The 16,016-nt window shown below is 41.8% G+C and overlaps 1 protein-coding gene across 8 annotated transcripts in view; it reads right to left on the reverse strand.

The window, feature by feature from the left end:
- RAB9A (RAB9A, member RAS oncogene family) overlaps positions 1 to 16,016 on the reverse strand; it is a 60,188-nt gene continuing 44,172 nt past the window's right edge. For 5 of the 8 annotated variants that reach the window (XM_081566436.1, XM_081566435.1, XM_081566437.1 and 2 more), the window contains 3 exons: positions 13,383 to 13,474; positions 12,510 to 12,540; positions 1 to 1,084 (listed from right to left, as the gene is read on the reverse strand). In XM_081566436.1, the coding sequence (XP_081422562.1) occupies positions 442 to 1,053 (612 nt within the window). In that variant the 5' untranslated portion in view covers positions 1,054 to 1,084; positions 12,510 to 12,540; positions 13,383 to 13,474 and the 3' untranslated portion in view covers positions 1 to 441. The remainder of the gene's footprint in view (positions 1,085 to 12,509; positions 12,541 to 13,382; positions 13,475 to 16,016) is intronic. The other 3 variants (XM_081566440.1, XM_081566441.1, XM_081566442.1) reach the window with 2 other exon arrangements.

The following is a 16,016-nucleotide window of genomic DNA, read 5'->3' on the forward strand; positions in this document are numbered from 1 at the left end:
TGCATTCAATTTTAATCTTTAATATCTAACATTATTGCTTTAGGACATGCTTTCCCGGAACCAGGAACAGAATGCTAATTACATAAAAATATACACATAGAAAAAGTAGTTCTCCATATTCCCAGGGAAAAGACAGTAACTTCTAGAATACTCAAGTGTTTTAATTATAAAGTCTTGGTCATTTATTAGCTCCGTAACATACATATTTAAATTAAACATTATTAGACAACCGTTACAATGGGTATGTGTAAGGTGCCATTACTGAGTAAATGGATTCTCCTGTGAGGGGATATGTCGCTTCTCCCACCCACTGACGAGGCAGCAATATGGTTAGTTGAATTTTTGAGTATGTGATGCGTCGCTGCAAACGCTTATCCTCTTCTCCACCCAGTGCTGATCTGTGCATGTGGGTGAGCTGGTTAGGTCGCACTGGCTACCTCTCTAACTTCCACAGCAAGAAGAGCTGGGCTTGGGCTTTCGGTGCAGACTGACCGTGTCTGTCTGAATCAAGGGATCTGACCTATCCTCGGTAGCGAGCACTCTTCGAACTGCTTCCTCAAAGGCTGCTGCCACATTCGTGGCATCTTTCGCACTCGTTTCAAAGTAGGGATAGTCGCCGTTGTCCCGGCACCAGGCTTGAGCCTCTTCTGCAGACACCTGCCGCTCGCTGATGTCAACCTTGTTGCCAAGAATCACAAAAGGAAAGCTTTCGGGCTCTTTCACATCTGCGTAATATATGAATTCTTTCTTCCAGTTACTCAAGTTCTGGAAGCTCTGAGAATCATCGACACTAAAGGTAAGCAGGCAACAGTCAGAACCTCTGTAGAACGGTGTCCTCAGGCTTCTGAAGCGCTCTTGACCGGCCGTGTCCCAGATCTGCATGGTGACAAAGTGTCCATCCACCTCCAAATCTTTATTTAGAAACTCCACACCTATTGTATGGAAGAGCTGGGCATCAAACTTATTAGTCACGTATCTGTTCATTAGAGAACTCTTCCCAACACCACCATCTCCAAGGAGAATGACTTTGAAAAGCGATGATTTTCCTGCCATTATTAATCTCAAAATCTCTGATTGTGGAACCCTGTAAAACAGAAGAGTACCATTACATTCCTTTAGACCTGTACCTAGTTCCGTGTTCCTGTTTGTTCCATTTCCCTAGTTCCTGTTCCTAGTTCCGTGATGTTCTGAACATCAGTGCTAAGGGAAAGAAAACGCAGGGAATACTTGACAGCAAGAGATGTCCCCTACTGAGCTCTGCACCTTGCGCCAGGCACCATCCGACCGTCACTCCCTACGACCACTGCTGAGGTTTCGTTCTTCCCCTTCCTCCGGTCGCCCTTGACTGAGGCTGGCACTCAAAGCCGAGTCTAACCCCCAAAACCATCCTCTCAGCTCACAACAAGCCCTGCCACCATTTGTTAGAGAGGCAGCAGGAGCCCAAAGTGGGCACATTTCTAGAGCAACTGCAAACCACCCTCTGGTGGCATGGTGACAGTGTTCACTGATGGCTTTCCTCTCAGGCCAGGGGGCTTCTAGACAATCCCTTCTTTCTCTCTCCCAACACTATCACCATAGGAGCTGGCAAGCAGGGAACGAGACAGAGTTCACTGATCTGGCTGTGAACAGACCAAAGCCAACCACCTGAGTAAAGGACTCTATTCTCTTCACTGGGGACACTTTTTTGCATTGGCTAACATTAATGTCAGCACCAATGGGATTTCTATCATAATATAGTAACCTAGCACATTCTACCCACAAGATTCGTTTGGGCAGCTCCAACACTTCTGAACAAATGCGAGCCTGGGCTGTTTGTTACTTGTATTTCGAGGGGGGGGATGCAATGAACCTTAAACCAAAATGTGGTATGGTGCCCATGCTTTAAGGGGAAGCCCTGGGGAAGGACTAGACTGCCCCTTGCACTAGCCTGGGGAAGTGAGGAGGGTTAAGGGTGGGGTGGGGTGGCATTTGGAGATTCAGACACCCATTTACAGCCTGGTGGGAGCATTGTTCGTATTTAAGGCTTCTATTTTAACTCTTTATTATGGAAAATGTCAAAACATACACAATTTTGGAATAATGAGAATAATATAATGATACCGCACAGACCCTAAACCTAGTTTTGCCAATTATCAACTTACAGCAAATCCTGTTTCCTCCATAGTGTCCCATTTTCCCTTTTCCACAATTATTCTGAATCAAATTATAGCATTTAGTCTGTAAATATTTCAGTATAAAATGGCTTTTAAGATATTAAAATTTGTAAAAGAAGACAATCTTTAGAGTAGTACCATCTAACAGTACTTTCTGCGATGAAGGAGACATCTTCCATGTGGACTGTCTGATATGACAGCCACTAGCCACACGTGGCTATTGAGCACTGAATTTGTGCCTGGTGGGAGAAAGGAAATGAATTTTAAATTTTATATAGCCTTAACTAATTTGAATAGTCACATTTAAAGAGCAAACAGCTGTACTGGATAGCACAGCCCTACAGCAAAAATGGCAATTAACTTTCACATGAAAGTAGATAATGTGAATTGCTCAATGGGAAGGTAGTAAAGGCGTGAACAATAATTGTTATATTGACTAGGATGATTCACTGCAGTGGGGACCTCCCTGGTGGTACAGTGGTTAAGACTCCATGTTTTCACTGCAAGGGGCCCAGGTTCGATCCCTGGTTGGGGAACTAATAAGATTCCACATGCTGAGCCACGTGACCCAAAAGAAAAAATAAATCATTGCAGTAAACAGACATTATCTGGCAATCTCCTGGTATACACAAGCATGACCAGTATAACGTAATTGAACACTTGCCATAACCAGCAAGAATTCTTCATCTCCTACTACATGGTACACACTAGTCTTACAAACATGTGGCAACCTTCCCCTTTTATTGGCTCTTTGAAATTACTTACTACAGTAATTACTACTATAATCTATACAACTTAAATTGGCAATGCAATCAGGGAGCATACTACCTGGAGACTTTCCAACCTCAGCACATGGCTCTGCCCACTGCCCAGGCTAAATTACTGTCAGAAAGGAAACTGAAACTATCTCAAACCCCTTCATTTCCTGACATAGTAACAGTGCACTAAATCGGTTCCTTTAGTTCTTTGGAATCTTGCTTACATGACTTCAACCCAGAAAAAAGAGTAGCAAAACCAAAAATGTACACCAACTATTCTCACATAGGGAAAGGACTAGTCACTCAGTCCTATTCGACTGTTTGCAACCCCAAGGACTGTAAGGTAGCATTTATCAGAAGGCTTCCCATATGCTGCTTTTGGTCTTGCATAAATCCTTTTGTTCCTCATAGCACCTGAATACAGGCGCTGGAGGAACTGCAGGCAGTTCCCGGAATAATAGGAATTTATGCATCTCATTAGTTCGTATGGATAGTAGCTTCTCCATACAGTGATTAGCAGCCATTTACTACTCTTTTCCCTTCTGATATGGAAAGTAACTTTTACAATCCCCTCCCTTGAAGATGATTCTAGCCTCCAGCTTCCTGAATAACTTATAAAGATTTTTTTTATCCCTGTCTCTGCTAAAAAGGGCTATCTTGTAAGAGAGTATATATATGCCCACAATATGTTAAATAAATGCCTTTGTTCCACCAGAGCACTGGTCCCGTGTCTTTCTTCATTTCTCTCTCTCTCTGTCCCCTTCAGGCGGCTCAGCCTCTTTTCTTCCTTCTTTCACTTTCTTATCGGTCGACTCTGTACCCCCAAGTTCTGGTCCATTAAAGGACCACAACAATTGGCGCGCCAGAACACGGAGTTGGAATACGTGGCAGTTTTGGACAGGGTGACCCCGGAAAGCTTATTGAAGTGGGTAAGACATGGGTGTAACAGTGAGCCTATTCAGGCTGGTAAATATTAAGGACATAAATATAACGGCGGGAAAGCCCAATCACTTTTTTACTTTATCACTTATTTTCACTTTATCACTTATTTAAAGCTCAGGGATTTCTAGTTTTGCGCCAGGAAATAGAGACTGGCCTTCACACAGTGGTTGAATGTAACCCTTGGTTCCCTGAGGAAAGCAATATTGATTTAGAAATTTGGCACCAAGTCAAAAATAATATTAAACGAGCCGCCAGGCGGGGAAAAAACATTCCTGCAGATCTCCGGCCTGTATGGGCTCTTATTGAAACTGTGCTTCTGCCACTTCAGGTTAACCCCGGCCCTCCTGATATTCAGCAACAGGCAGAACACTTAGTACATGAACATGAACTAAAAGATGAAACCTTACAAAAGGCCCAATTAGAACAACATAATATGTTTACTAACCCTCCCTCGGTTGTTCCAAGCTCTCCCCGTCTGCCAGCAGACACAGATTTAAAAGCCTCTCCTTTGCTAGAACCTAATGATTTTAGCAACGACTCCCCTAAGCAATCTCCTTCGCGACAGAGGCTTTCTGAATGGCTGGCTTCTCAATCACATATCTCTGAAGCTGATGGTTTTTCCGCTTTTCCAGTTTTAAGAAATCCTGATGCTCAAGGGCACGTAATACCTCAATATGAGACTATTAACTTTTATCATATGCAACAAATAAAAAAGGCTATAACTACGTACGGCCCACATTCACCTTTTACTAAAGTACTTCTAAATTCTATTACATTCACTCTTGGAAATTCTATTCCCCATGATTGGCGAACTTTAATGAAAGCTCTCCTTAAACCAGGAGAATATCGTCAATGGACAATGTGGTTTCATGACATAGCCAGAGATCAGACTAACAGAAATGCTCGAGCTAGCGCTCCCCAAATTCAAATTACTTTTGAGATGTTAACTGGAACAGGACAATTTGACGCTTTAGAAGCTCAAATACAGTGCCCTCCTTTGTTACATGAACAAGTAAAAACAGTGGTCCCTGAAGCTTGGGAGCGAATTACTCCTCAAGGGGAGCCTACAGGTAGCTACACTAAAATATTACAAGGACCTAATGAAACGTATGCTGATTTTTTAGCTAGATTACAAACTGCTATTTCCCGTACTGTAATTGGAGAAGAAGCTAAAAGACAACTAGAGAAACTACTTGCTTATGAGAATGCAAATCAGGAATGCCAAAAGGCCATAGCTCCTATTCCGGAGGCAGGGACTATTATAGATTATTTGAAGGCTTGTCGCAATCTAGGATCAGAAACTCAAAAGATGCAAATGCTAGCTGAAACAATGGTTGCTGCCCTTAAAAACAGAAATGAAAGATGTTTTACATGTGGAGATAAAAGCCATTTAAAAAGAGATTGCTCTAAAAAGGCTAATAAAAAACCTCCCAAAATCTGCCCTTGCTGCCGTAGAGGAATGTATTGGGCCAAAGATTGTAAATCTAGATTTGACATTGAAGGGAAACCTATTCCAGAAAACTCCAAGCAAGAGATCCCCCAGGTCGCCTCCAACAATAACCAGGGACAAATTCCATCTTTTCCCTCATACCCTCAAACAGTCCCCTCTTGAATACCTACCAGACTGTTTGAAGCCCTGCCCCCACAAACTTTCGGTCTTTTACTTGGCCGCTCTAGTTTGACTTCTAAAGGAATTACTGTTCACCCTGGAATAATTGATTCAAATTATAGAGGAGAAATTCAAATTATGATGTCATCCCAGATTTTATGGCAATTCAAAAAGGGAGACAAAATGGCTCAATTATTTCTTTTTCCTTACATTTCTATTAACTCCTCTAAAGATGTACAAACGGGCAGACTCGGCAGTACAGATCAAAAACAATCCTTGTGGACTTCATTAATATCTGAATTTGCCCGACCAAATATAAATATCAAAATTAATGGTAAAAAATTTTCTGGTCTCCTCGACACTGGATCTGATATTACTGTCATTTCCAAATATTTATGGCCCAAATCTTGGCCTATACAAAAAATTTCTTGCCAAATTGCAGGAATTTCTCAAACTAAAGTACAAGAGGTTTATCAAAGTACTCAAATATATCAATGTGAGGGACCAGAAGGCCAACCTGCAACATTAAAACCTTATGGGATAGATGCACCCCTTAATTTAATAGGGAGAAACTTACGCAATGGCAGACTCAAATTCACATTCTACATTTTTCCTAGGGGCCAATGCTCATTTAACAAACAATGCATTTATGAAAATAACCTGGAAAAATGATGAGCCTATTTGGACAGAGCAGTGGCCCCTCACAAAAAAGAAATTACAGGTGGCTAAAAAACTTATAGATACACAACTGGAATTAAAACATATTAAAAAATCTTGTTCCACATATCAATACTACGTAGCTAAAGCCCTTAGGTGATATAAATTAAATTAGACCTTCCTTAGGCATTGCTAATTAACAACTAAATAACCTATTTAATACTTTAAAAGGAGATCCTAATTTAAATAACCCTCGTTCGCTTTCTCAAAAGGCACGAGAGGAACTCTATTTAGTACAAAATAAATTACAACAACAATTTCTTACTCACGTTGTTGTAGCCACGCATTCTGGGAAACAAACTCACTCAGAAGGACAATGCAGGTAGTGGAGTGCAGTTTGTTGCACCGGCGGGCCCAGGGCAGAGTCTTCTCTTGGCCAGGGACCCCGACCAGCATTTGTGAAGATCTTTTGCACCCCATGTGTGCATGTCCGAACTCACCACCCCAGGTTCCTTGAGACTTACATAAACTAGGAAGGGTAAATGCAATCACAGTAATCCCATCATTCATGTGTTGTGTGTTTTGCCAAGAGAACACACTGGTCATAGCAAACACCCTCTTCAACAACACAAGAGAAGACTCTACACATGGACATCACCAGATGGTCAACACCGAAATCAGATTGATTATATTCTTTGCAGCCAAAGATGGAGAACCTCCATACAGTCAGCAAAAACAGGTCCGGGAGCTGACTGTGGCTCAGACCATGAACTCCTTATTGCCAAATTCAGACTTAAATTGAAGAAAGTAGTGAAAACCACTAGACCATTCAGGTATGAGCTAAATCAAATCCCTTATGATTATACAGTGGAAGTGACAAATAGATTTAAGGGACTAGATCTGATAGACAGAGTGCCTGATTAACTATGGACAGAGGTTCATGACATTGTACAGGAGACAGGGATCAAGACAATCCCCATGGAAAAGAAATGCAAAAAAGCAAAATGGCTGTCTGAGGAGGCCTTACAGATAGCTGGGAAGAGAAGAGAAGCGAAAAGCAAAGGAGAAAAGGAAACATATCCCCATCTGAATGCAGAGTTCCAAAGAATAGCAGGGAGAGATAAGAAAGCCTTCCTCAGTGATCAATGCAAAGAAATAGAGGAAAACAACAGAATGGGAAAGACTAGAGATCTCTTCAAGAAAATTAGAGATACCAAGGGAACATTTCATGCAAAGATGGGCTCAATAAACGACAGAAATGGTATGGACCTAACAGAAGCAGAAGATATTAAGAAGAGGTGGCAAGAATACACAGAAGAACTGTACAAAAAAGATCTTCACGACCCAGATAATCACGATGGTGTGATCACTCACCTAGAGCCAGACATCCTGGAATGTGAAGTCGAGTGGGCCTTAGAAAGCATCACTACGAACAAAGCTAGTGGAGGTGATGGAATTCCAGTTGAGCTATTTCAAATCCTCAAAGATGATGCTGTGAAAGTGCTGCACTCGATATGCCAGCAAATCTGGAAAACTCAGCAGTGGCCACAGGACTGGAAAAGGTCAGTTTTCATTCCAAACCCAAAGAAAGGCAATGCCAAAGAATGCTCAAACTACCGCACAATTGCACTCATCTCACATGCTAGTAAAGTAATGCTCAAAATTCTACAAGCCAGGCTTCAACAGTACATGAACCATGAACTTCCAGATGTTCCAGATGGTTTTAGAAAAGGCAGAGGAATCAAGAGATCAAATTGCCAACATCCACTGGATCATCAAAAAAGCAAGAGAGTTCCAGAAAAACATCTATTTCTGCTTTATTGACTCTGCCAAAGCCTTTGACTGTGTGGATCACAATAAACTGTGGAAAATTCTGAAAGAGATGGGAAGACCAGACCATCTGACCTGTCTCTTGAGAAACCTGTATGCAGGTCAGGAAGCAACAGTTAGAACTGGACATGGAACAACAGACTGGTTCCAAATAGGAAAAGGAGTACGTCGAGGCTATATATTGTCACCCTGCTTATTTAACTTATATGCAGAGTACATCATGAGAAATGCTGGGCTGGAAGAAACACAAGCTGGAATCAAGATTGCCGGGAGAAATATCAATAACCTCAGATATGCAGATGACACCACCCTTATGGCAGAAAGTGAAGAACTAAAGAGCCTCTTGATGAAAGTGAAAAGAGGAGAATGAAAAAGTTGGCTTAAAGCTCAACGTTCAGAAAACTAAGATCATGGCATCTGGCCCCATCACTTCATGGGAAATAGATGGGGAAACAGTGTCAGACTTTATTTTTTTGGGCTCCAAAATCACTGCTGATGGTGATTGCAGCCATGAAATTAAAAGACGCTTACTCCTTGGAAGGAAGGTTATGGCCAACCTAGATAGCATATTTAAAAGCAGAGACATTACTTTGCCAACAAAGGTCCGTCTAGTCAAGGCTATGGTTTTCCCAGTGGTCATGTATGGATGTATGAGTTGGACTGTGAAGAAACCCGAGCGCTGCAGAATTGATGCTTTTGAACTGTGGTGCTGGAGAAGACTCTTGAGAGTCCCTCGGATTGCAAGAAGATCCAACCAGTCCATCCTAAAGGAGATCAGTCCTGGGTGTTCACTGGAAGGACTGATGTTGAAGCTGAAACTCCAATACTTTGGCCACCTCATGCAAAGAGTTGACTCATTGGAAAAGACCCTAATGCTGGGAAGGATTGGGGGCAGGAGGAGAAGGGGACAACAGAGGATGAGATGGCTGGATGGCATCATCGACTCAATGGACATGAGTTTGGATAAACTCCGGGAGTTTATGATGGACAGGGAGGCCTGGCGTGCTGCGATTCATGGGGTCGCAAAGAGTCAGACACAACTGAGCGACTGAACTGAACTGTGTTCAAACAGTTAAACAATTGGCCAATAATCAATAAGCCCGAGGTTACACTCCGATAGGTACAGAAAAATTTATGGCCTGTCTGGAGACAGGGGTGATTAGTATATGTTTTCTAAAAATTAAAAAAGGGGGAATACACAGGAACAGTACTGTCTCCCCCATCTAAAGCAGACTTTACTAGAATACAGCTTTATTTGTTTTAAATTTTTTAAATTTACCACAAAGAGATATTTTAACTAGAGCAGAAAAACATTTTGAGGAATTGAAGGACACGTCTCTTCCTCTGCCCATTTGGTACCAAGACAAGTTAACAAAACAATGAAAATCTGGGAAACTAATCTTACAGGGAAAGGGGTATGTTTATATTTCCTCAGATGGATCCAACGAACTCACATAGGTTCATCCTCGGAAAATTTGACTCAAGGGGGCCCCCAGCCTTCAAAACAGAGACGAAACAACAAAAACCCCAGGAGGAAGAAATTCCAATATGGGCCATGGTGGCTCTAAAGATATCCAGGAAGCGCCACCCTCAGCGACATCAACCTTATAACCTCCCCACTTGGGGACAAATAAAAACCCTTACTAATCAAGCTGAAAATTTGGTCTCTCAACAGGGAATGCTGCAGAATCCAGAAAACATTTTTCTAGCCATGCTTAGCTTGGTCACCTGTGCTTCCCCCTCGCCCAAGGCAAATTAATCATTCATACCTAACCCCCTTTTTACTACAGGTGGTAAAATGGAGGGAGAGATCAATTGTTTCTACTAACGACTCTATACATATGCCTTCTTCCTAGAGCATTAAAGGGCCCTCATACCCTGAAGTAGAAGAAAAAACTAATTAACATTTCTCTAGGTTATGAAGTGCTTCCTTTGTGCATGGGACCAATAGAATTCCGACAAACTTGGGCTTTCGCCCTGCCTCCCAAAAAAGACTTTTGGACTTTGTTTGAATTGTAAACCATGGTTACACTACAAAAACCTTAGGGAAAGAATTCATTACCATTACAAAGGACTTCTTGAGTGACTTGACAGAAAAGTCTCCCCACCTCGCCTTCAAATCAATAACAGATTGGGCCTAAACTAGGAGACACCTGGAAACTTGGTGTGAGCACCTAAAAACTTGAAACTTGGAACGGACATTTTACAAGGACATGCTAATAAGACTTACCTTCTGTAACCTGTATTAATTGCTAACTATATACTTGTTAAGAAATGATTCCCTTTTGATTGTGATTGGGATTCTACTCAATATTGTATTACTCCTGTTCAATCTAATTATAGAACTTACAATTGGGTACAAATCAAAATTCGTTTATGAAACATAATAATGCCTCGCTGTATGTACAAAAAGAACTCCTTGTTAAAACGTCTGCCTTCTTCCACTAATCTAGAGACTTTAGCTGAGCAACTAGCTGTTTAATTATCTGGGCTAAACCCACGAGGTTGATTTCAAAATATTATTCACAGCATCGGGTCTGAAACCATAACTTTGGTGTTTGTCTTGGTGACTTTATTTGTTGTTTACCGTTGCCTTTCTATAAGATTGGTTATACTAAACAAACTCAAATGGTCAGGACATTTTTTACAAATATAATAAAATAGGGGGAGTTGTAAGGTAGCATTTAACAGGAGCGTTCCTGTATGCTGTTTTTGGTCTTGCATAAATCCTTTGTTCCTCATAGCACCTGAATACAGGCGCTGGAGGAACTGCAGGCAGTTCCCGGAATAATAGGAATTTATGCATCTCATTCATTCGCACGGATAGCAGCTTCTCCACTCCACACGGTGATTAGCAGCCATTTACTACTCTTTTCCCTTCTGATATGGAAAGTAACTTTTACAATCCCCTCCCTTGAAAATGATTCTAGCCTCCAGCTTCCTGAATAACTTGTAAGATTTTTTTATCCATATCTCTGCTAAAAAGGGCTATCTTGTAAGAGAGTATATATATGCCCACAATATGTTAAATAAATGCCTTTATTCCACCAGAGCACTGGTCCCCGTGTCTTTCTTCATTTATCTCTCTCTCCTCTCTCTGTCCCCTTCAGGCGGCTCAGCCTCTTTACTTCCTTCTTTCACTTTATCGGTCGATTCTGTACCCCCAAGTTCCAGTCCATTAAAGGACCACAACAAAGGACTATATCCCGCCAGGCTCCTCTGTCCATGGGATTGTCCAGGCAAGAATACAGGAGTGGGTTGCCATTTCCTCCTCCAGGGGATCTTCCCAGCCCAGAGATCAAACCGGCATCTCCTACCACTCCTGCATTTCAGGCGGATTCCAGACAGATTCTTTACTGCTGAGCTACTGGGGAAGCATCTGCTAATGCCCCCTCCTTAACATTCTTTAGTGGTCTTCCAGACTCAGGTCTAAGTCCAACTTCTAAGGCAAGGCACCTGGTCCTATTCTCCATTCTCGGCATCAGCCATTCAGAAATGCACTGTCAAATGGAAGTGAAATTCAGATCCACGGGCTCAGCCCACACACTCACCTTTACCCTGGCCCGTGCTGCTCCCCCTGCTGGCGACCCCACCCACCGCACCTAAGTAACTGTTGGGCCCTCAGAACCGCTCAGCCATCTCTAACACTGTAAACTTCCCCCAGCAGCCCCTCGAGTACTGTTGCTTTCCCAGGGTTTTCAAGATACATAAACACGGATGTTTCATGCTGTGTTGTAAGGGTGTAAAAGACGTGCTCAATTCTAGTCTATCATTTAGCCCAGGACTCTAGTTAAGTCTCTAACTGCCTTGCTAGACACAAACTTCCACTGCACAGCATCAACCTGTTAGTATCTTTACATCACATTATAAACCAGACTGTGCAATCTAACCACCTCCACCCAGATGAGAGGTTACATATCTACCGAATTAAGTCTTAGAAATTCCTTGAGATTTGTAATCATAACTTTTATCAGGGTACTTGATAGTTCTTTTCTTCTTGCATAATAATGTGGGATTTGGGATATGCTAGACTCACACACCAGGAAACAGGTACTTTTTTTTTACATTTCCCATATATAATTTGGGGCCTCCGAGATATCCTATTTGAAAGGAGTATGCTGGCATTTGCTCAAACAACTAATACAGACATACACAACTCGCTCAGTCTGGCTGCAGCACTGAATATAGATGCACATATGATAAAGATAATGAGACAAACTATCTTATTTCCCACTGACATCTAACAAAAGTTAGCTTGATGCAATCTATCATTAACATAACATAATTAGCTTACGAACATTAAAATTTTTCCCTTTTTCTTCTCTAAAAACAGAAAAATCCTTTGAAACCTTTTTAGTATAAGCTGAATGAATCAAGATATCCTGTTATGTTCTTTTCAAGACTTACCTTAAAATGTAACATGAAGCCTTTTATACTTTAGTTTAGGAGTGCCCAAAGGCAATAATCTTCACCCAAGCTAAAAGATGACTTTAGCAATCAGCTAAACACTATAAAGAAATCTAAATAAGAAAAGCATAACACACAGGCCATAAATCTTACCTTAATTTTTCAGTTCAAACATCATCATTATCTGCAAAGAAAAAATTTGAAAGCTCACCTTAGCAATACACATTCAATCTGTTTTCATAATTTTAAGAGTAAACACAAGAATTAAAAAGTAAAAGAAATGTCTGACTTATATTAGTAGCTAGATTCTTAGTTTATGGCTGATTCATGTTGAGATTTGACAGAAAACAACAAAATTCTGTAAAGCAATTATCCTTCAATTAAAAAATAAATTAAAAAAAAGGAAAACTGCACCTGCAAGCTGTCCATGACCCTTCTTAGCCTAAAAGTAGCCCTAGAGTCAAATACTACACTTTAACTATTGTTTTTTTAAGAAGTTTTTCACATGTCCCCATCCGCCCTACTTTTCTAAGTATCCCATTCAGACAAATATAAAATCTGGTTAAGACGAAATGTAAAACATTTCATTCATTGTTCAAATTTTGCCCAAATGTTGAGTGATTTAGAATAATCATGTTCCAAAGAATAAAATCAAGGCATCACCGACTCAATGGACACGAGTTTGAGCAAGCTCCGGGAGATAGTGAAGGACGGGAAACCTGGCGTGCTGCAGCCCACGGGGTCACAAAGTTGGCTGAGCAACTGAACAGTACCAACAACGATAAAAGAAGGACCACTCAAGGGAGAGGCACCCAATGTGACACAGGAAAATTTAGGCTAAGGCAGCACAGAATATCCTGAAGCTTCTTTCTGGGCAGCCAGAGCAGACGGGAAACTTTGTGAGTTAACAGAAGCCACTGGCAGAAAGGAGAACTGGCTCCCTGTGCCAAAGGCCAAGAGCCCATACTCGTGGCCAAGCTCTTGAACACCCTGCAGCTTGGGGACTCTGGCGACAGCAGGACCTACCGGAGGGCTGCGGGAAAGATTCACTCAGACACGGACCCCAGGGAAAGCGGCTCACCACTGTGCCAGGCTCACGACCCAAGTGCAGACAGCGTCTGTGGAACAAACACATGAAGCCTTTACTGATAGTTTTATGGAAACAACTCAGGTTTCTTTTATGGCCATTTCTTCAGCCAATTTTCTGAAAAAGAGTCACAGGCAGAACAAATGAGAGGGCAATGCAGGCCAACATTAGGAAGCCAAAGGATCCTAGTCCTACACACCAAATTCAGTGTGGAGGTTTCCTGGGCCAACTAGGCTGTGCTAAAACACTAGCCTCTTTCCATCTAAACCAACAGTTCCAAACTCCTCTCCCTCCCTTTTTTAAACGAAAAGGGCATTTCTGCGGGACTTACATAAAACAGCCTTCAACTTATAAATTCAATCAATCAGTGAAAAACACGATACCCTTCAAAATCTTGACATTTGGGAGTTAAGGACAAAACCACTACCACCACCACCACCTCCTCACACTGACTGAGCCCTTCAGAGACTGTGCCCCTCTGCATCCACTGGCCACCAGCTACTCTGTGGATGAGGACTATGACTCAGAGCGGTGACACTCCTTGCTGGCGGTCACACAGTGTCCACCCCAGGGGCCTCTGACCCAGACAAGTGGCTCTGACGACTGCACAGCTCTGGCTGGAGGAGGAAGGAACTGAGGGGGGGGTATGACTGGAACCAGGAAGTGGGACTGAGGTGCGAAGGCACCCGCGTGGCCAGGGAGAGCCCAGGGTGGGCAGAGCACCTGGAGCCGGGACTTCAGGGGCAGGCCACCAAAGGATTTCTGCAAACGTCCTCGGAGTGAGCCTACCCGCAAAAAGCAGCGTGTTAGTGGGCTCTGCAGCGGCTGGCTCCCTACTAGAGACTGCAGTAAGCTACTCACCACAATCCCCTCCTCCTACTCACCCCTGCACAGAGGGCTAGACCTCAGCTCCCAGGAAGCCCTGCCCCCGCACTCCTGGCACACCCCACAGGCACCTCTGCGTGCAGAGACAATACTGAAATCAGCATGCCTCCCATGGCAACTTCACTTTTGTAAAGAAGCAAGATCTCTAAAAAGATTCAGTTAAGGGAAATGTCTTATACCGTGATAAAAATGCCCAGATTTTTCCCTGAGCTGTCCATTTTCTAGACTCTACACCAAAAATACATCCCCATATGATTCTAAAACCACTCGTCCTCAAAAAAAAAGAAAGCAAGGGGGGAAAAAATTGCAAAAATGTTCCCAGTGGGGCAAATGGAAATGACCTAAATGCATAACTAGGGATGCTCTGCAGCCCTTGAGAAGACTGGAGACACGGGTCTGTAGAAATGCATTAAGTAATAAGCCCAAAGAATGTGTATGCTGTGATGACACCATGTAAAAAGTTCACAAGTTAACATGAAAGTCTGCAAGAAAACCTTGAACAATCAACACCAAGTTTTTAAAGTCCTGACTTGATTTCACACTCATACTCCTTTTTCAAATATCAAAAGTATTTTTCTAAGGCAACAACAATCATTTATTTTGCTCTTGAATCTGCAATTTGGGCAGGGGTTGGCAAACTCAGAAGCACTTTTTAAAACTTCATTTTCACTTAAAGCCTAGCTTGACTGAATGCTGTAATTGAAATAGAAATAATTTTCTTTTAAATTTTCTTCAAATACTGCTATCCACCAAACCTTAAGAACAACTGCTTCCTAAGTTTTTCTGTAACTCGGATTATATTAAAAATAACTCAACATGAAACCCAAAACACAAGCAACAGAAGAAAAAATAGGTTAAATGAACTTCATCAGAATCTAAAACTTTTGTGCTTCAAAGGGCACTATCAAGAAAGTGAAGACAATCCACAGGATGGGAGAAAATACTTGCAAATCATATATCTGATAAAGGATCTGTATCCAGGAACTCTTAAAATAATAATTTAAAAAGCAATTTTAAAATGGGCAAAAATGGTCACTATCATTAGCCAGTAATGAAATGCAAATGAAAACTAGAATGAGATACCACTTCCCACCCAAAAGGCAGACAATAACAAGTGTTGCTGAGGATGTGAGAAAACTAGACCTGTCGTACACTGCTGGTGGGACGGCAAAATGGTGCAATGATAATGAAAACAATCTGTGGTTCCCCAAAAAGGCAAACAGAGTTACCATCAGTTCAGTTCAGTCGCTGTCGTGTCCGACTCTTTGCAACCCCATGGACTGCAGTACTCTCCTAGGTATGTACTCAAGAGAAATAAAAACATATCCACACAAAAACTTGTACATGAATATCATAGTATTAATCATAATAGCCAAAACATGGAAACAGCACAGTGTGCATCAACTGATGAATAACTAATAAAAATGTGGCCTCTCCATACAATGGAAGATTAATCAGTCACAGAAAAGAATGAAGTTCTGATACATGCAACTATAAGGATGAACCTCAAAAACATTATGATAATTTAAGGAAGCCCCACACAAAAGGCCGTACATTATACCATTTATATGAAATGTTCAAAACAGGCAAATCCACAGAGACAGAAAGTAAATTTGTGTTCCAGGGAATGGGGAGTGACTGCTAATGGGTACAGGTTTCTTTTTTTTTTTGTGCGGAGAAGATATATG

Source organism: Giraffa tippelskirchi, chromosome X (assembly GCF_054371585.1).
Source record: "Giraffa tippelskirchi isolate mGirTip1 chromosome X, T2T-mGirTip1v1.2.pri, whole genome shotgun sequence".
Taxonomy (NCBI): domain Eukaryota; kingdom Metazoa; phylum Chordata; class Mammalia; order Artiodactyla; family Giraffidae; genus Giraffa; species Giraffa tippelskirchi.